We start from the raw sequence: 22680 nt of genomic DNA on the forward strand, positions 1-22680 counted from the left end.
GTGCATCTGAATGAAATTTCTAAATTCATTTACACTGATTGACAGGTATGCTTGTTTCATAGCATGTTGCCATGAGTCACTGCAAACCAGCACAAAAGATTGAACATAAATTACATATCACCAGAGAGGAAATATCTGAATGGAGACACTAGATGATCCCCAATTGCAAACACTTGCACTCTCGAAATAGAATATCTCTTTAGGGTGTTTAAAAAAAACCATCTGCATAATTAACCGAAAGCAATGATTCAAAAATATAATTCCACTCAGCAACCTCAAATTTAAATTCAAAACTCTCAGCTCAAGTTCCTTATTGCAAGAAGCCAGCAATTAATGGAAGCAAAATTGGACTACTTGTCATTTGTTTTATAATGAAGAAGTTCATAGACTCCAGTTTACATCTTAGCTCAAAGACATTTTAATGCCCAATATGACAGTTACTAAACAATGAGGATTTTCATCCATGAAAACATCTCTTCAAAATTCTGATTCCCATAGTCACAGAAAAAATTTCCAATACAAGACATCACATCTCAAAACGTGAACAGCATCAAGATGAAATTCTTCATTCTCTGAAACCTTGCAGTGTTTACAGCACTTTTATAACATTAGGCTGGATCATTTAAATGCCCTTAAGTTACACAGTCAACATTAGAACACTTTATAGCTACCCAAATGTTTTTATACTGATAGATTTAATTTCCACTATATATAGTTTCCATATGTTAGCTTCACTTTTTACAGAAGTCAAGTATAACTTATATGTTAAACAAAACCTCAATGTCAATTCAATTTCCTACTAAAATATCTGATTTTGCATCTGTCAGTTGTCATCATTAAAACTTCCTTAGTCAGAATATAAAATTTCTGTGTCCAGATTTATAACGTGTTTGCATAAATGAAATCTATCACCCTGCAATTTAATAATCTGCCAACAAGGTGACTTTTACCCTACATATCACTCGCGTTTTTCTTCTGTCACTTTTTCCTCAGCAGTTGCAATGTCTCCAATATCCAAATAAGACAAAGATTTTAAACAAAGTTATCCATCACTTGACTTGGATTATTTTAATGCCTTTAGTGAGGTTTTAACTTAAATGAACTCAGCATATCCAAAACAAAAATTATTTGCATTTGATATTCAGGCCAGATCTTGGATGCTGTAAGGATATTTGGTTAACGACATCTTGGCAGTGTATGTTAGTTCTCAGGATACAAATAGCAGCAATCAGCTGTATGAAACAAGTTTACTTTCTTCAGCTTTTAACGGTATATGTTCAGTTGTGTGGCTCGATGATTTGAATAACAGTCAATTTCAAAAAGGTCACTTTTGAGTTTACATACTGAATTTTTAAAGAGGCACTGTGTGAAAGCAAGAAACAATTTGGTGTTTATTTGTTCAACTTCACAACTAACTGAATTTTTGAAAATAAATAAATGGAGCAAACAGGAGGCTGAAAGAGCAATGAACGTGGAATGTGGAAGGAGGAAGAGTAATAAATTACGGTTAAGGAAAACATTTGCTCCATTTAGAATATAGAGTGTGTGAATACCCACATGGGAGAGAGTCACGTGAGCTCTTGCAAACATGCAGACAGCAGACATGAAAAAAGGCGGGGCAAACCGTACAACGGAACAAGGGAATTTGAGGTTAGAGTTCAGTGAATAGTTCAAAAAGGGAAGAGATAGGGATAGCAATAAAGTTGAATGGTGCTAGAGGAAAGATGATAGTGGGAAGATGGAAGGAAGCACGAGTGGTGGAATATGGGGCTGCATTTTCCCAGAAATTTCAGGGATAGAGTGCAGCAACTGATGGCTATTCTTCCACTAACATGAAAAGAGAAAAACAAAAAAAAGGAAGAAAAATTGAGAAAAGTAAAGAAAAAACTAGAAGTGAGATCCCTACAATACGCTTCTTCTGATCCAGGCTAGATTTTCATTCCGACAACATAGAAAAGTACAGCACAGAACAGGCCCTTTGGCCCACGATGTTGTGTCGAGGTTTAATCCTAATGTAAAATATAATAACTTAACCTACACACCCCTCAACTCACTGCTCTCCATGTGCCTGCCCAGCAGTCACTTAAATGTCCCAATGACTCTGCTTCCACCACCACCACTGGCAACACATTCTCACAACTCTCTGCGTAAAGAGCCTACCTCTGACGTCTCCTCTATATGGCGGCACAGTGGTTAGCACTGCTGCCTCACAGCGCCAGAGACCCAGCGACTGACTGTGTTGAGTTTGCAATTCTCCCTGTGTCTGTGTGGGTTTCCTCCGGGTGTTCCAGTTTCCTCCCACAGTCCAAAAATGTGCAATTTAGGTGAATTGGCCATGCTAAAGTGCCCGTAGTGTTGGGTGAAGTGGTAAACGTAGGGGAATGGGTCTGGGTGGATTGCGCTTCGGCGTGTCGGAGTGGACTTGTTGGGCCGAAGGGCCCGTTTCCACACTGTAAGTAATCTAATCTAATCTATACCGTACCCCTAATATTTTCAAACTATGACCCCCTCGTACCCGTCAATCCTGCCCTGGGGAAGAGTCTCTGGCTATCTATTCCTGTCATTATCTTGTATACCTCGATCAGGTCTCCTCTCTTCCTCCTTCTCTCCAGAGAGAAAAGTCCGAGCTTTTTCAAACTTTCTTTATAAGGCAAGCCCCCCAGTCCAGACAGCATTCTGGTAAACCTTCTTTGCACCCTCTCCAAAGCCTCTGTATCTTTCCTATAGTAGGGCGACCAGAACTGGACACGATATTCCAAGTGTGGTCTCACCAGGGACTTGTAGAGCTGTAGCAAAACCTCGCGCCTCTTAAACTCAATCCCCCTATTAATGAAAGCCAAAACATCATATGCTTTCTTAACAACCCTATCCATTTGGGTGGCAATTTTGAGGGATCTATGTACCTGCACACCCCGGTCCCTCTGTTCCTCCACACTACCTAGAATCATATCTTTAATCCTACATTCAGCATGCAAGTTCGACCTTCCAAAATGCATCACTTCGCATTTATCCAGGTTGAACTCATCTGCCATTTTTCAGCCTAGCTCTGCATCCTGTCTATGTCATGCTGCAACCTGCAATAGCCCTCGAAACTATCAACGACATCTCCAACCTTTGTGCCATCTGCAACATCTTCTAATCTACATCAATTAATTAAATTTAAGTTTGTGGTTTCAACTTCCTAAAAGTGTCCTCTGCACTATGGACATTGTTTGTTTACAGTGTCATCAGTCACCAGTACACCTCATCATTCTCACACTGGGATGCAATGAGACCCAACTATCAGCACTCTTTTTCTGCCCAGCTAAATCTGGTTTTACCTTAAACATCATTTCCAATTACTCCACACATTTGCGTGACTCCAAAACAAGGGGTATTGCATCAGGAACTCATGTTTCCTGAATGAGCCTGCCTTTTCAGGAGATACATGGTTGAAAAGTGTGGCACTGGAAAAAGCACAGCAGGTCAGTCAGCATCTGAGGAGCAGGAGACTTGACCTTTCATTAGAAATATGACAAAAGGCTTACGCCTGAAATGCCGACTCTCCTGCTCCTCGGACACTATCTGACCTGTTGAGCTTTTTCCAGTGCCACACTTTCCAATGACTCTCCAACACTTGCAGCCCTTACTTTCTCTTTGCTTTGTTTCAGTTCTGTTTCCACCTTCAACTCTTTTTGGTATATTGATCACTGTATCAAAAGGTACTACCTACTTTTGCATCAAACCAGAAAGCTTAAACCAACTTTGTTCCCAATTTCTATCCATTCTTGCTTTTGTAGAGTCAGAGATATACAGCATGGAAACCAACCCTTCAGTCCAACTTGTCCATTCAGACCAGATGTCCTATATAAATTTAGTCCCTATTCCTCTAAACACTCCCTATTCATATACCCATCCAAATGTCTTTTAAATGTTATAATTGTACTAGTCTCCACCAGTTCACCTGACATCTTTGGATTGTGGGAGGAAATGGGAGCACCCGGAGGGTGTGGGAGGAAACCCACACATACAAGGCGAGAATGTGTAAACTCCACACAGAGTGTCCCCCGAGGAGGGAATCGAACCCAGGTCCCTGGTACTGTGAGGCAGTAGTGCTAACCACTAAGCCACCATGCTGCCCCTAAAAGAGGAGACATTTTTAGAATTTCTTCAGCATTTGGTGGTGCCTGTGAAACGACATTTGTTGGCCTTCCTTGCATGTCCTGACGGTATCAGGACTCAATGTTTTCTCTGAGCTGCCTAGTCGCACAGCATCCTGATGCAACTGCACAGCCAGCAAAAACATAATGTAAATGGCCATTCACTTAAAATAAATCTTTTCACACAGTCACTATAAGGATAGTGGGGAATGTTAATCTTTACAATAATAGCTTGCATTTATTTGGCAATGTTTTAAAGTAGTGAGTGTCCTAATGTTTCTGCGAAGCACCTTTAACAAAGCTATTTGACAGCAAGCCACACTGATGGGTTATTACCTGAAGGACCTACACAGACACTCGGTCAGGTGAACTGGCCATGTTAAATGGCCCATAATGTTAGGTGCATTAGTCAGATGTAAATGTTGGGTAGGGGAATGGGTCTGGGTAGGTTACTCTTCGGAGGGTCATTGTAGACTTGTTTGGCCAAAGGGCCTGTTCCCATACTGTAGGGAATTTAATCTAATTTAGATATCATAGTCTTGTACATAACAGAGCAAATAAGAAAAATAAAATTGCTGTGATGGGACAACAGAAGGACATGACTTCAAGCATTTAATACATGTAGTGCATGAACAATGTTAGTGTAGGAAAATAAAACACTACAGAGATACTATTCAAAAGTCTAACAACATGATATTATCCAATAATCATTCAGAAAGAAAAAGCAGCCTTTTTAAATCAAAAAGTATTAAATATTTTTGTTACGCATACTTTTTCTTTCCACACTGTCTCTCAATTTAAAAAGAACATTGCCCAAAAATACAAAATTAGATTCAGCCACAACCCATCCAATCAAATAAGCACTTGTCAAATGCTTCTACCAATAATTAAACACAAGTTTGAGAGTTTGAATTCAGAATGGCTTCCACCAGTAATACAACATCAGATGATTGCACGTGTCATCTGGAAGCTCATCATGGTCTTTAATGTCCCAATTTCAACGACAGCATTAAAATAACAGCCCAGTTAACTCACCAGCTGCTGAAGACAGAATCATATTTCCAGATTTCTGAACCTCATCAAATTTTGCAAAAATTACATTCAACCTGGATAAAGAAAATAAATAGCACATTGTAAACATATAAAACAGAAGATAAATGCTCAAAATCCGTAAGCATTTGTTTTACACACTTAAAGAGCACTTTTGAACAAATTAGCAAAATACTTGAATTTACTAAGTATGGAAACCGCAAGAACTTAATCATGAATAGTAGTTGCTAAGTTTCAAAGTAGTCGTTCCACCAGACTGGAGAGTAGAAAATATAATCCTGTCATTCATGGAAAGGAAGGGAGAAAACAACGAGCTTGTGGGCAGCATGGTGGAACATTGTTCGCACTGCTGCTTCACAGCACCAGCCTTGCCTGGAAGTCTTTTCCAGTTTTCCTTGTCTACGTGGGTTTCCTCCCACCATTCAAACATGTGTAGGTGAGGTGGATTGGCCATGCTAAAAACTGCCCCATAGTGTGCAGGTTAGGTAAGTTAGCCATGCAGGGTTATTGAAGGGCTCTGAATTGGATGCTCCTCAGAGGGTTGGTGCAGACTTGGTGGGGTGAGTGCCCTCTTTCTACAATGTAGGGATTCTATGATTCTAGGCAAGAACTTTACAAAAACATTTCCACTTCACCAAGCCATGCTGTCTCTTCCCAAGTATCCTGTGTGTTCCAGTTGTAACTTTAAGGATCGATTGTAACAGCTTACCTGGAATCAGAAAATCCCTAGAGTGTAGAAAGAGCACATTCCACCCATCAAATTTGCATCAACCGTCCAAACAACATCCAACCCAGAGTCCTCCAATAATCCTGCATGGTTAACCTAGCTAACCTGCACATCCCTGAACACAATGGGGTAATTTTAGCATGGCCAATACGTTTAATCAATTTATTAGACTTCTTTTGAGGAGTACCTCGCAAAGTTGATGTACTGTATTTTCCAGAAGGCAATTAACGAAGTGTCACATAAAAGGGATTCTGAAAACAGAAGATCATGGTGGAGAGGATAACATATTAGCCTGAATGGACTCTCAAACTCTTAACATTCGTCTGTACCTGTGTTTTTTTTGCCGCTGATTACCTGTTATTTACTATCTCTGCTATTTAACTCTGTGATCTGCCTCTATTGCTCGCAATACAAAGCTTTTCACTGTGCCTTGGTACACTTGACAACAAATTCAATTCAATGAAAGGTTGATTGGCTTGTGGAAACTGGAGTATGAACAAGTGGGTCTTTCTTTGATCGCCATCATGTGATGAGTGGGGCCTTGTAGCAATCTGAGGTGCACCCTCAAATTTTTGCAATTCACATCAATGAATTAGATGAGAGAAGTGAGGGTGTGGTAGCTAAATTTGCAGACACAATAAAGACAAGCAGAAAAGTATGTTGTGAACAATATCCTCTTTAAGCTAGATGGTTGCTAGGATGGCTCATTCATGACGACTGGAATACAGACATATTGACATGTGCTACCACATGCTGACCTCAAGAGGTCCACACAGTATTCCATTATCCAACGTCCAAAAGCGGCAATATTTTATTTTAAAATATAGTAACATTAAGTTCTTAGCATGGCATATAAACAGAATAGTTTATGAAGTTAGGGCAAGGAAATAGAGATTTGATAATTAACATAGCTGTGGGTATGTTCTCCAAGCTGGGAAGTTGATTTGCAGATGCTTTGTCCCCTGAATGGATATGATCTTCAGTGCTTTGGAACCTCCTCTGAAGTGCTGCTGTATTGTGTCTTCTGGAATTTATTTGGTTCCACATCTGCTGCTTCCGGTTCTTTGTTGTAGTGGCCGGTATATTGCGTCTAGTTCGATGTGCTTGTTGATGGAGTCTGTGAATAAGTGTCATGCTTCTAGAAATTCTCTGTTTGGCTTGCTCTATGATCACTGTGTTGTCCCAGTCAAATTTACAGTCCTTGTCATCTGTGTACGTGGCTACTAGGGACAGCTGATCGTGGTGTTTAGTAGCTAGTTGATGATCGTGGATGCTGATTGCTACTTGCCTGCCAGTTTGTCCTATTGAGCTTTGCATGGAGTCTTGTAAATTACTGGAAAAGCGCAGATCAGGCAGCATCCAAGGAGCAGGAGAATCGACGTTTCGGGCATAAGCCCTTCCTGAAGAAGGGCTTATGCCCAAAACATCGATTCTCCTTCGATGCTGCCTGACCTGCTGCGCTTTTCCAGCAACACATTTTTCAGCTCTGATCTCCAGTATCTGCAGTCCTCACTTTCTTCTAGTCCGTCTTGTAAATTACGTTAATCTTGCAAATGATGGATATAATGTCTCAGAACTGACAACCAAACTTCTCTGACCACACAGATTCATGACAGCCCATAAACCATGGGCGGCACGGTGGCACAGTGGTTAGCACTGTTGCCTCACAGTGCCAGAGACCCGGGTTCAATTCCCGCCTCAGGCAATTCTGTGTGTGGAGTTTGCACATTCTCCCAGTGTCTGCGTGGGTTTCCTCCGGGTGCTCCGGTTTTCTCCCACAATCCAAAAATGTGCAGGTTAGGGGAATTGCCTCTGCTAATTTGTCCGTAGTGTAAGTGAAAGAGTAAATGTAGGGGAATGGGCCTGGCTGGGGTGTGCTTTGGCAGGTCAGTGTGGACTTGTTGGGCTGAAGGGCCTGTTTCCACGCTGTAAGTAATCTAATCTATCTTGAAAAACTGACATCCATGCTCAGACAAGAACTCACCAGGACAAAAAACTCAATATCCATTATGTGCAAGACAAACGTAATTTACAAGATTCCATGCAAAGACTGAATGCATCACTACATAGGACAAACAAGCAGACAGCTAGCAATCCACAACCACGATCACCAACTATCCACTAAACACCACAACCAGCTGTCCCTACTAGCCACACACAGATGACAAGGATTACAAACTCAACGAGGACAACAGAACAATCATTGGACAAGCTAAACAGAGGACAGCCAGAGAATTTCAAGAAGCATGGCACTCAGCCACAGACTCTACCAACAAGCACATATGGCTCGTACATTGGGTCAAGGTCTAAAACAAACAACCAGAACCGACAACCAGGAGCAGCAGGAATAGAACCAAATAAATTCCAAAGAGACAGTACAGCAGCGCTTCACAGGAAGCTCCAAAGCACTGAAGATGACACCTAGCTGGGGGATGAAACGTCTGCAAATCAACTTTCCAGCTCAATGAACATACCCACAACTCCAACAACATCAGAGCTACAAATCTTTATGCACACCTTGAATGCTAATTAGCCTTAACCAGATAAATGTATTAATTTTTAATTTGCCTCCCTCATTCAAGCGTGAGATTTTTTGAATGTGAAATCAGACTGAGCTATGAGATAGAACTTAGAACATAGGGTGAGAACATAATTTTAGCATTCCTATATATTGTAAACATATTGTTTATCCTGCTGCACCATTGGTCAGCTCTGGCAGTTTTGCCTTGCTCAACCTACTCGTTCAATAATTAAATATTGGGAATTTGTTTGCCAATCTGTACTTGCTTTTGGACTCAGTATAACTAAATAGAATTGATTGACAGTTGTTCAGTTTACGCCACAATCTGGCATTTACAAACATGCAGAAATGAAAGGCTGTCAAGTCCTTTTAAGACCATAGCTGGGAGCAACAGAGAAGAGCTGTCAGCAGAAATTGTCGACCTCTATATTGATTTCAGGAATCCAAGAGCTGCTACAGCTGCAACTCAACATTCTCCATCAAGACACAGCTTCATAATTCAGATTATCTGTCAAAGACGAGCAATGAGTTGTTCTGAATTCTAACTCTGCATTCTTTTTCAGGATTAATATAAACTCTAAGCAGGTATGAATGAACTACTGCAATTTATCACAAATAGTATAACAGAAAATGCTTGCAACGCTCACAGAGTCTGACAAGAAGTCAGCGAGAAAGTACAGTCAATATTTCATGTTGATGACTTTCACTCCACTGACAGAGACTTGCTAAGTGTTTCAAGCATTTTTTTGGTTTTATTAAACGGTACCACAAATAAATCCTCAATAGAAAGCACAACAAGAAATAATCAATATGTCACAAATTTGAGCATCTAATTAATAGAAAATTAACATTAACATTACTTGCAAATTCACAAGTTCACTGCTTTGTGGTTCAACGGAATATGAAAAACAGTCAGAATCCAGCTAAGTGGAATAGCATCGGTTCAGCACGTTCATTTATTTAGATTCAGAAAATCTACACTAAGCCAGATAGAACATCAGCGGTACTGTGAATTTGAGGTCAAGAGATAGTAGGATAGAAGGCAGACTATCTACAAGATACACTGCAGAAAGTCACCAAAGATCCTCATACAGCACCTTCCAAACCATGACCACTTGCATGTTGAAATACAAGGGCAGCACCAACACCAACACCTATCGGTTCCCCTCTCAAGCCTCTCACCATCCCAATTTGGAAATACACTGTCAATCCTTCACTGTCACTGGGTCAAAATCCTGGCATTACCTCCCTAAGGGCATTATGGACTGTAGCAGTTCAAGGTAGCAGTTCACCATAACCCACCCAAGGACAAACAGGGACAGGCAATAAATGCTGGCCAGACAGAGATGCCCATGCCCCATGAGTGAATTTAAAAAAAAAAGACATTTCTGCTGTGTCATGCACAAAGAAAACAATTATCTTTCAGTTTCTTTGACACAAGAAAGCACCAACCATTAGCAATCTTCCTGGGCTCGCCTCAACTTCAATGACATCATTACTACAGCTAAAAATCAATTCCAGTTATCATATCAAGACAAAATAATCTTTTAAGTCGATGATCCTTTTACTACACAATCAATTTCAACATTATTTATAGCATATACATTTTTTACATATATACATCAATCATAACTTCATAATGCTTAAATCTGAGTACAGTATAGCTGTGGTAATGCTTACTACCATGTGACAGATTTTTCAACAATTTTATGAAAGCAATCTTACAAAAATTTGGAAATTTCTTGGATTAGACTCAAATAATATTTAGCACTGCCTCAGAAGGCAATCAAGGTGGGTCACTGAACATTGTTAAGGTGAAGATAGACAGGTGAAGGAATCAAAACTTATTTGGGATGGATGAGAATGTGGAATTCAGAATGCAAATAGATCACCTATAATCTTGCTGAATGATGGAATAGACTGAAGGGGCCAAATTCCCATGCTCCTGCCCCTAATTTGCATTCATAAACTATGACTTTAATTTTGTTCACTATATACAAAAACAGTTTTGCAGGAGACCCAAAGTCAATTTTGACCAAAATTCTTTGGAGGCCAATTCAAAATTGTGAACAGTGGTATCATACATATGTATTTTCAAAATGGGGAGAAAATTCAGAAGTATGAAGTGCAAAGAGACTTGAGTGTTCTCATCCAGGAATTTCCCAAGGTAAACTTGTAGGTTGAGTCAGTAGTTAGGAAGGCAAATGCAATGATGGCATTTATTTTGAGAGGACTTGAATAAAGGCAGGGGTGTATTTCTGAGGTTCTGTACAGCTCTGGGCAGACCACATTTGGAGTACTGTCTGCAGTTTTGGGCCCCATATCTCAGGAAGGATGCACTGGCCCTGGAGTGTGTTCAGAGGAGATTCACAAGAATGGTCTCAGGAACGAAATGCTTAACATACAAGGAATGTTTGGGGACTCTGTCTGTACAGTAAAAAATGAGGTCTGCAGATGCTGGAGATCACAGCTGCAAATGTGTTGCTGGTCAAAGCACAGCAGGTTAGGCAGCATCTCAGGAATAGAGAATTCGACGTTTCGAGCATAAGCCCTTCATTCCTGATGAAGGGCTTATGCTCGAAACGTCGAATTCTCTATTCCTGAGATGCTGCCTAACCTGCTGTGCTTTGACCAGCAACACATTTGCAGCAGCGACTCTGTCTGTACCTCAAATTTAGAAGGTTGAGGGAGAATCTAATTGAAACTTACTGATTACTGAATGGCCTGAACAGAGTGGATGTCGTAGGAGAGACTAGGACCTGAGGGCACAGCCTTAAAGTAAAAGGTTGGCCTTTTATAACAGAGATAAGGAGAAACTTCTTCAGCCAGGGAGTGGTGAATCTATGGAATTCATTATCACAGAAGGCTGTGGAGGCCAGGTTGTTGAGTGTATTTAAGACTGAGATAGATAAGTTCTTGATTGTCAAGGGGATTCAGGGTTACAGGGAGAAAGCAGGAAAACGGGGTTGAGAAACTATCAGCCATGATTGAACAGCGGAGCAGACTCAATGTGCTGAATAGCCTGTGTCTTATGGTCTAAGTAGACAAAATGATTGCCATGTTACCTCCTGCTGCGAAAACATCTCTTCCCACAGCAAAGCTAAATAGAGCCCATGATACATTCACACAGACAAAACTCTCATTCATCCCCGAAATCATAGCCTGTGTCTTAAGATTATGATTAAGCAACTTTAGATATATTCTAATATTTTTGAGAAAAAAAGTTGAGACTTTTCAGAGTTTAAACAGACTATCGTTTAACAGAATTGGAGACTTTGGACAGTTCTAAATTCAGAGTCGGAAACCTTCACAGAGAGTCCCAGTGAGCAAGAGATTTGCCCACTGGAACTTGAAACTTCCAAGCAACTCCCACATAGGTTCGCAAAGACCTTGGAAGTCAATCTGTAGTTGAATTTCTGGCCTCTAACTATCTAGAGAAATGAAGATTTGGTGCATATTGTCCAGGGCGAATTTCAAAATATCAAAGAGATACACATTACACAAAGCATCAGTTCTTAATTTAACAACATATTGGGTGGAGATGGGAAGATTAGAGGTCTTTTTAAGTAGGGTGCAAAGCAAGAGAGAATCAAAGGAGGAAGTACATCAGAAATGGAGTATAATCTTTGAGAATAACACAAAGGTTGAAAGCTATGATCACCGACATTGTAAAACATGGCATGTACAGGTCAAATAGCAGCATAGAACAATTAACCTAACATGTAATTGGCAACCACATAAAACAAACACTTGACAAGCAGGTGTGTTAGATGCAGAGTTGAAAAATAGAAGAATGGTATTTCATCAAACAAACCTGGACTTAAAAAGACAGTAATCCTATGTTTTCACACTCTTAGGATGAGGTTTAGTAAAATGCATGCTACAATAAAAGTAATTGAAATGTCACTTATGCATATCTGAGAAAAAGAAAGATGTATTTGTTAGCTGGGTCAATTTTCATCATGGAGTACTGGGGGCATTGTAACAATACTATCAGCATCTTATGAAGTCTATTTTGTCCTATTTATTTTTATAAAAGGTGAGGTTTTAAAGCAGAGGTTCCAAGGAGCCTCCACAGAACCACAACAGTAAACAGCTTGTGAGGCCTTGGATTTTTTTTTGAAAAATGTTGGACCAATAAAAGCAGCCTGAATCAAGCTCTCAAACCAGGGTTTTTGGAGGGGGGGTGTCCACTTTTTCGGTATGAGCAGTTGCTGCTGGGGTCTTGAAGAAGTGAAAGCTATGTTTTCTCTCTTGGTTGCAGCTAAAAAGCTGTGGGTTGTCTTCCTGCTGCTGGAGTTGCATGTGAGACATTGTTTTCTCAATTTGTCTTTTGCCAAGGGTGTGTTTATGGAATGGCACTGTATTGGAACAGTTTACTAGTAATAGTTACTGTATCTATTATTTTGTTAAGCATTTCCACAGAGTAACAGCTAAGCCAATTATTTTCTTTGTTCTTCCTTTTGTTGTATTTTAACTACAGTATATGAATAAAGTGTGTTTTGCTTAATGTCAAGTAGTTTGACCAATCAAATTGTATCTTAAATGCAATACCTCACATTTACTTTTAAAATAAGAAAAGTTAAGACGACCGTCTTAATATATTTTGAGAGGGTTAAGTCTGGTCCATGATAGTTATCTTGAAGGAATTAAATCTATCGATCACAGAAGAAATTTGAGAAACAGGGTTACTACTGATCCAGTGACAAACACCTTCAGTTAACTTTTTTTTTCACCAATTATTTAGTGCAATGTGGAAATTGCTGGTTGGCCAGCAGTTATTGGCCATCCCGAATTGTCCTGAAGGGCACAGTGGTGAAATGCTTCCTTGAACCTTTGCAGTCCATGGGGTGTAGTTACTTCCACAGAGCTAATAGAAAGTAAGTTGCAAATTGCAAATTTGTTCCATGCGTTGCCAAGTTTCCAAAGCATATGGGGAGTAAATCCAAAACCAAAGCCTCAAATCTGCTATGTCTATTTTGATAAATTAAGAACTGATCGATTGATAAAATTCACCTGTATTCTCTGAAGTCGAGCCTGAAGAACATGAGCCAAATCTTCAGCCTCTTGTTCATTGAAGTCTAACATGCAATTGTAGATGGAATTTTGAACCGTGTGGAAGTCTCAATGCATGAACCTATGTGGGAATTGCCTGGAAAGTCTCAAATTCCTATGGGCAATTCTTTAGCTCCTTGCAACACTTCATACAAGTCTCTGACTCTGATGTCAGACAATCTACAGTGGTTAGCCAGAACAGTACCTATGAAAAGTTTTGACTTAAAAAAACAATTTATCGGAAAGATGTTGTGAAACTTGATAGGGTTTAGAAAAGATTTCAGCTGAAAATGTGTTGCTGGTCAAAGCACAGCAGGCCAGGCAGCATCTCAGGAATAGGGAATTCGACGTTTCGAGCATAAGCCCTTCATCAGGAATGAGAGAGAGTAGCCAAGCAGGCTAAGATAAAAGGTTGGGAGGAGCCTCCACACTCACTTCCCTCCAAGGCCCCAAGGGATCCTTCCATATCCGCCACAAGTTCACCTGTACCTCCACACACATCATCTATTGCATCCGCTGCACCCGGTGTGGCCTCCTCTATATTGGGGAGACAGGCCGCTTACTTGCGGAACGCTTCAGAGAACACCTCAGGGATGCCCGGACCAACCAACCCAATCACCCCGTGGCTCAACACTTTAACTCTCCCTCCCACTCCACCGAGGACATGCAGGTCCTTGGACTCCTCCACCGGCAGAACATAACAACACGACGGCTGGAGGAGGAGCGCCTCATCTTCCGCCTGGGAACCCTCCAACCACAAGGTATGAATTCAGATTTCTCCAGTTTCCTCATTTCCCCTTCCCCCACCTTGTCTCAGTCAGTTCCCTCAACTCAGCACCGCCCTCCTAACCTGCAATCCTCTTCCTGACCTCTCCGCCCCCACCCCACTCCGGCCTATCACCCTCACCTTGACCTCCTTCCACCTATCCCACCTCCATCGCCCCTTCCCCAAGTCCCTCCTCCCTACCTTTTATCTTAGCCTGCTTGGCTACTCTCTCTCATTCCTGATGAAGGGCTTAGCTTGAAACGTCGAATTCCCTATTCCTGAGATGCTGCCTGGCCTGCTGTGCTTTGACCAGCAACACATGTTCAGCTGTGATCTCCAGCATCTGCAGACCTCATTTTTTACCCTTTAGAAAAGATTTACAAGGATGTTGCCAGGGTTGGAGGATTTGAACTATAGGGAAAGGTTGAATAGGCTAGGGCTGTTTTCCCTGGATCGTCGGGGACTGAGGGGCGACTTGATAGAGATTTTAAAAATCATGAGGGGCATGGATAGGATAAATAGACACTAATCTCTCCACTCTGGAGGCTCCCTACCTCCATTCCTGATGAAGGGCTTTTGCCTGAAATGTCGATTTTCCTGCTCCTCGGATGCTGCATGACCTACTGTGTTTTTCCAGCACCACTCTAATCTGAACTCTGGTTTCCTGCATCTGCAGTCTTCACTTTTGCCTAAATCAACAAAGTCTCTTCCCTGGGGTGGGGGAGTCCAGAATTAGAGGGTATAAGTTCAGGGTGAGAGGGGAAAGATATAAAAGAAATCTAAGGGGCAACTTTTTCATGCAGAAGGTGTACGCGAATGGAATGAGCTGCCAGAGGATGTGGTCGAGGCTCACACAATTGCAACATTTAAAAGGCATCTGGATGGGCATATGAATAGGAAGAGATTGGAGGGATATGGGCCAGGTGCTGGCAGGTGGGACTAGACTGGATTGGGATATCTGGTCAGGATGGACAAGTTTATGTGCTGTACATCTCTATGACTCTATCTGAATACTAACACTAAGACCTCACATTCCAACCTGACTAACCATTCACCCACCTACATCCAACCCACCCACTCATTCACTTGCATTCAAATTTTATATTTAAACCTGCCATATGGCTGCCAGTGCTGTCGAAATGGATTATGTTTTGTTTTCCCTCTACTCTACACGGAGAATTCCCTGATGGGCATTACACTTGTATCTTTCTGTGAAAGCCAAGCTCTGAAGACTCTTTTTAGTAAAACAGCAGCATACAGTCAGGAAATTTACAAGCACAGTGGCAATTCAGTGGCCATTGCTATTGCACAGAAGTTCTGAGCCATGAAAGCTATTAAAAAAAAGCATCTTGCACGGTTAAAAGTTCACTAAAGTTATTCTAATTAGAAACAATTGAATTAGCTCTCCACATTTACAATTCCTAATCATTATCCAGTCATTACTGAACAGCGCTAACTAAATTTAAAGGTCTTGTTTGTAGTGGAAGCATTGAATTTTGTCCATCATTCATAAAATTATCCCAAACCTCTGCTTATAGTTTCATATTTTGAACAGTACCATTATTGGTTCATAGAAATTTTTGAAAATTATGTTTGAAAGCAAAGGAAGCAGATATCATCCAATACTCTTACAAGGAATCCAAGAACTGGATTCACATGAGGACAAATGATATTCAATTATTCAGGGTAGGATACCATTTCGATACGGACTTTCGCTCAATATTTTCCTCCCTCTCAAACAATGTAACAAATATTTGATCTCAATGCCACACTCAGATATAATCATTTCATTACATTTAAGCAAAAATTATATTAACCCAAACCACATGGTCAATTTTTAAGCTCCATTAAAATATACACTGGAGGGTAATATGTTTGGAAAAAAATTGTACTGAAAGGGTAGCATCTTGCTTTTATCTAAGTATCTGCAAACTGCAATCCAGAACAAATCAAAATCTAAAAAACATACCTCATTGTGACACAAACATGCCATGATTTTCAAAGATGATCACAATGTCAAAAATCTCCCATCTTTGTTTATGCCTGACACACAAGCAGCCAACCAACTCACCAACATTTGCATAAAGGGTGCGGTCACAAGATTACTTAATCTTAACTACAAATTTGATTTCATCAAATTGGTTCAGCTAATTTAAAATTTGTGTTCCATTTTAGTCTCAGAAGAGAAATACTAAACCAGATTGAAGCTAAAGTTTTATAACTCCAAGGTTAAAAAGCCCAAAAGAAAGTCCAGTTACATAAATTCCAATTCATCCAGACTTCAAATTTCTTCGATTTCCTCTCAGCAATGTACTTCAGTTGCACAACAACTGCTTTGTTTACTGACAAAAAAAATTATGGATGGGTTGAAATTTGAGCATCAAGACAGACGTCAGAAATTGCACAGATGGGATTTCTTTCTGTGGACTAAATGGTGCATGTCTACAGCTGTATTAGTCTGAACTGTTATTGCACAACTTGTGCTGCAAAAGATTATGAGACAACACAATTAACTTTTTCACAAAAACATACAAAAAGAAATCTAACAACATTTAGGGTGAAGCAATCAACTTCTCAATCAACTTTAAAAAAACTATTAATATAACTGAGAATCCTAGTTATTTCATCAAGTTTCAGTTTGAATTTTGAGATTTTAAACCATAAGCAGTACTTTAACAACGCCTGAAATCGGGGAAAACAACCAAGAAGTTCTAAATTGCTGAGGAGTACATTGCACATTTAAGACAAACAGCTGAGGCAACACAGATTACATTTTGACAAAACGCATTTAACACCAGAAGGGCCCGCAGCGATGAGGTTTAAGGCATTGAGATGAAGGATCAAAGTTATTTCCTCCCGAGTATTCTATTACCCAATTATACTTCATTTAATTATAAGTGATGCTTTGAATCACATTTAAGCATTTGTAACACAAAAACAATAATTTCTCCCCCATTAATTTTCTCACAGGGGGCTTGCAAATTTGATTACCTTTGTTGTTTTTTTATAATTGTTAAAGTTGCTGCAGTCTAACCAAACCAGAGGACTGCTCTCAAAGAGATGGTGGTGGTCTAACCTGAGCGTCACCGTGCCTCAGGTGTAGGAAGAGTTTGAGAAGGAGAGTCAATCATGTTAACCTCAGCCAGTGTAGGAATTGAATCCACACTGTAAGCATCAGTTTGCATTGCAAACCAGCTACTCAGCAATTGAGCTAATGTTCTCCTTTTAATTTACCTTCATAAGGAATAACACTTTCGACAACAAAATTGCCTAGCAAGCCATTCAACTGCATTAACTGTTAGAAAGGGGAAAAAAATTGACTAAAATCAGATGGACCACCTGACATTGACTAAAGCAAACAGTCCTGTCAACCTCGCAAATTCCTCCTTATGAGAATCTGGGAGCTAGTCCTAAAATCGTGTGAGCTGTCCTGCAGACTAATCAAGTAACCACCTGACATTGTTGTTCTCATGGAATGATACCTACAAACAATGCCCTAAACAAGATTATCATCATCCCTGGATCAAACATGGACAAGGAAACCTCTTGCTGATTATCACATACCTCGACCAAAATGCTATCTTAACACTGAAAATTATTTGCACCATGTTGTGTGGCACTATTACCATGCTAAATGGGTTAGACTTCAAATTTATCTATAACTCACTGTGACCATCAGCAGTATTCAAACTGTGTTCAACACAATCTGCAACCTCATGGCCCAGCATAAACCTCACTCCACCATTAGCATCAAGCAAGGGTCAACCCTTGGATCAAAGTGCACAGGGCATGAGAGGAGCAGCACCAAGCACACCCTAAAATGAGGTTGCAACTTCATAAGGTTCCAAAACAGAACTACTTTCATGCTATACTGCATAAGCACAAGTCAGAGAGAGAGCTAAGTGATTCCCTAGCAACTGCTCTTTTCTAAGCTCTGCAGACCTGCCACAAAGTGTAAACAGTATTCGACACCAAAACAACTTACTGGAGACAGGAGCTCTGCAAACATTCCCATTGTCAATAATGGAGAAGCACAACATATTAATGCATAGGATGGAACAATCTTCAGCCAGAAGAGCTGAGTTGATAGTGCAGCTCAACCTCTTGCAAAGGTCCCAATATCAAACAACTCAATCCTGACTTGAAAACATAACACTATTCCTTCAATGTTACTGGGTCAAAATACCAGATCTTTCTCCCTAAATTACTGTGGGCCTACCTACACACAAGTTCTGCAGCAGTTCAAGGAGGCTGCTCACCATCTCCTCTCAAGACCAACAAGAGAGGAAGTAAATGCTAGCATAGCCAGCAACTGGATTAATTCCAAGAATAAATAATAACAAGTTTAAAGAAAAAAACTTCATCCAGCTTTCAAATGGAGAAAGTTACACCCTATAAAGTTGGTTCATTGGTCAACTCTTGTCCAGCAAAAAAAAGATTAGGGGCTCAGGACCCAACATAAGAATAAATCAATTCTTAATACTGTTTGCTTCAATGAATTCCTATCTTAAAACAAGCCAGACTGCAATTATAACTTCAATAGTTAAGGGCATCAACAATCTAATGTCATGATGCCAAGAGAACTCAAGTAACCAAATCAACCTTCAAATATCAACTGTGTGGAGTTTGCACGTTCTCCCCGTGTCTGCGTGGGTTTCCTCCGGGTGCTCCGGTTTCCTCCCACAGTCACAAAGATGTGCGGGTCAGGTGAATTGGCCATGCTAAATTGCCCGTAGTGTTAGGTAAGGGGTAAATGTGGGGTATGGGTGGGTTGCGTTTCGGCGGGTCGGTGTGGACTTGTTGGGCCGAAGGGCCTGTTTCCACACTAAGTAATCTAATCTAATCTAATCTAAAAAAAATGTTCATTCAGTTTAATGCTCTTTAGAAATCTTGTGGTCAGTTACCACCTAACTACTATACCAATGCAACTACATTACTCACTTGAGCCACTCAGCCTCTGGAGGAATAATAACACAATGCCAACTTGCGTTAAATACTGGGCAATTTGTACATTATGATATCACTAAGGATAAGGCCATGACTGCACAAAGCAATTCACTCAAGTCCAAGAACGTGGAAGCTTTTATCTATCTTAAGTGGGTTCAAACTCAAGTCTCTAAACTGAGAAAGTAATGTCATAACTCAATGTAGGAGCAAATTACTTTAGATGATGGAATCTGTACTGAAAACAGGGTTTTGATAAAGAGACATTTAGACTCAAAATGTTAGCTCACTCTCTCTCCACAGATGCTGCCTGACCCGCTGTGACTTCCAGCATTTTTTGTTTTCAATGTCAGAACTCGCTCTGCAAACATTTACCTTACTATTTAATAGGAAGCGGCAAGAACAAACCAATATAAATACCGGAAGAAACATCAAAGCAGCGCTTCACACGAGGCTCCAACAGCACTGATGATGTTCCCTAGCCAGGGAACGAAACCTTTGCAGCAAAAACTTCCAGCTCGGCAAGCAGAACCACAACACTATTTAATAGTGTCGTGAAACCTAATGTTTCCCATTCTGAACATATCTTTTGGAATAGGTGCAAAAATAAATTCAAAGCTTTACAGCCTGCAAAGCCCTTTGGTCCAACTTGTCCATGCTGCCCAGTTGTTGCAATTAATCTAGTCCCATTTGCCTATGTTTATCCCTCCATACCTATCCCATCCACGTAACTGTTGAAATGTTTCTGAAATGACAAAGTTGTACTCGTTTCCACCACTACCTCTGGCAGCCCATTCCAGACACTCTCCACTCACTGTAAACAAATATTGCACCTCTGGACACTTTTGTATCTCTTCCCTCTCACCTTGAACCTATGCCCTCTAGTTTAAGACTCCCCTACCATGGGAAAAAGCTGTTGCTTATCTACCTTCCCTACATCTCACAATCTTACAGACTTCTATCAAGTCACCCCTCAAATCTCCTACACTCCAGAGAAAAAAGTACCAGTCTCTCCTTATAACTCAAACCTCCAGTCCAAATATCGTCCTAGTAAATCTTTTATGTACCCTTTCTAGTTTAATAGTACCCTTTCTATAGTACAACAACCAGAGTTGCACATAATATCCAAATATGGCCTTATCAATGTCTTGTACAGCTGCAACACGATATCTCCCAACTCCTATTCGTACTCAATGCTCTGTCCAATGAAAGCAAGCATGCAGAAAGCCTTCTTTACCACCATGTCTACCTGTGACTTCACTTATGAGAAGTTATGCATCTATACCCCTTGAAATAATGCTGATGCTTTCAAAGACATGAGATTGAGGCTCTAAGAAGCTTTATCCTTTCAAATGCAATTTGAACCAAGTCCAACACTGCAACTAAAGCAAATAAATTACCCACAATGTTACAGCCACATCTATTTAATGTTTCTGTATCTATTCCAGTTGTTGTAGGTATCTTTAGTCATACAGGGGTTTCACTTATAACGTCACTAAGTTATTTAGATCAGAAAGTTTATTCAATTCATTTTAGCTTTGTTCAGAGCAGTACCTTACCTGACTGGACTCTCACCATTCTGGAGTGGCTGCTGCCTCTCTCAGGCTTATGACTGCTCCTAACCTTCTCACGTGCAGCCACTCCTCATATATCACTGATTGAGCAGTCCCCTGCTGCTGTATTCCAACAGGGTTGACTACAGAAGGTATTGTAAGGAATATTACACATTGTTTTACATTTAAAATATGTAGTTTATTTTAAGAGTTAGTCTGTTTATTCATTTAGGAACACAACTTTTCAAAGTGTAGGTGATATTGCATTTCAACTTGGAAGACATACTTATGTTTTCTTTTATCTCAGCTGCAGGTTCTGTAGGCAGCCCTACAGAACCATTTATAACAATAATTCTTATGGGAATCTTTACTTCAATTAAATGTGCAGTTTAGAAGAACGTTCCTCTGAATTTAAGCGTTTATACACTATATATGACTCATTGATACTCAAGCTAGTTGTGGCTCCTTAGCACTGAAATATGATTGTATACACAATGTTAGGGAGCAGCATGCCTAGGAAGAATGAACTCCATTTACTGATAAATTTGGAACCACTTTGTTCTTTCTCTGGCTTTTTCAAATAAACGGATGTTTTTAAATATCTATTTTTTTAAATTAGATACTTAAAATCATGCATATTAACACAAAGTTTAAAGAATTGTGTGATGCAAATTTTGTACTCAAAATTACACATTGATGATAACTTGTTTGCCCACAACCTTAAGAAGAAAGTGATAGACAACATCATTCAGTTTCAACTTGATTTGAAATTTGAATGACAATAGCATTTCAAAAACAGTGCTTTTCAATACAGCATCTTGACGATATGGTTCACAAACATCGGACTGTTTCCTTGGAAATCCACAAATGAGGTTAAGGCCAAAACCAAAGACAAAGCAAGTCTCACTTGCAGGAAACTTAAAGGCCAATCAACTGACTATTATGAATAATTAATTATTTTTATAGGACTGAAAACGATCTGTGATATAGTGACTGAATTGTGCAACTTTGCCAGTCAGCACTGTGTAAACATTAAGCTCTGCTCTAGGTTAAATCTAAAGTAAACTACTAAATTAAAACTTTGCAGAATAGTCAAAGATAGAAGCACATTTAATCACTGATCATATTATAACACCCATGGAAAAACAAATCCATGCCAGGCTTATCTAAATTTCACAAGGGGTCAGACTCATTACACAATAGGGGTTTAAAGGCCAATGAAAGGGAAGAAGTTTGAAAGAACTGGCCACAAAAGCAACAGAGAAGATTGGAAGATAAGGCCAGGAATGACCCATGCACAGTTCAAAGCTTGAAGCAACAGATTAACTCTGACTTGTTCTGCTCACATCCTGAGCTTGCTCATTTTGTCTCAATAGCCCTCCTTGTGTTGTCTTAATAACCCCCTGGTGTTATTAAGACAAATCGTGGAGGATAAACCAGCCTGGCAGGAAATCCAAAATTACCAATCATCTTCTCCTAGCTAGGTAGTCTACACAAACATTGCTGTCAAGTACCAGGTTTAGCAACTGATGCTTAAGTCATATTGAGCCAGATAACTTAATCCCACCCTTAGATCGCAAGTCCAGTAAAACACATGCTAAAATTTGATCCAGTCAATCAGCGGGAAAGAGAAATCTGATTAATGGATTTTACTTCAGAGTAGACAATCAGATGACAAACGCAGAAGTGAGGACTGCCGATGCTGGAAACCAGAGTTTAGATCAGAGTGTCGCTGGAAAAGTACAGCAGGTCAGGCAGCATCCAAGAAGCAGGAAAATTGATGTCAATTTTCCTGCTCCTCGGATGCTGCCTGACCTGCTGTGCTTTTCCAGCAACACTCTGATCTAAAATCAAATGACAAAGTAAAACTTTGATACATGGCAAACACTCGAACTGTATTAACTTGCAAACTGAAAGGCTTCTGT

General features: G+C 40.1%; 1 protein-coding gene across 1 annotated transcript in view; it reads right to left on the reverse strand.

The window, feature by feature from the left end:
* clasp1a (cytoplasmic linker associated protein 1a) overlaps window positions 1–22680 on the reverse strand; it is a 328274-nt gene that overhangs the window by 202560 nt on the left and 103034 nt on the right. The window contains exon 8 of the mRNA XM_060827050.1: window positions 5175–5245. Within this exon, the coding sequence (XP_060683033.1) occupies window positions 5175–5245 (71 nt within the window). The remainder of the gene's footprint in view (window positions 1–5174; window positions 5246–22680) is intronic.

Source organism: Hemiscyllium ocellatum, chromosome 7 (assembly GCF_020745735.1).
Source record: "Hemiscyllium ocellatum isolate sHemOce1 chromosome 7, sHemOce1.pat.X.cur, whole genome shotgun sequence".
NCBI lineage: Eukaryota > Metazoa > Chordata > Chondrichthyes > Orectolobiformes > Hemiscylliidae > Hemiscyllium > Hemiscyllium ocellatum.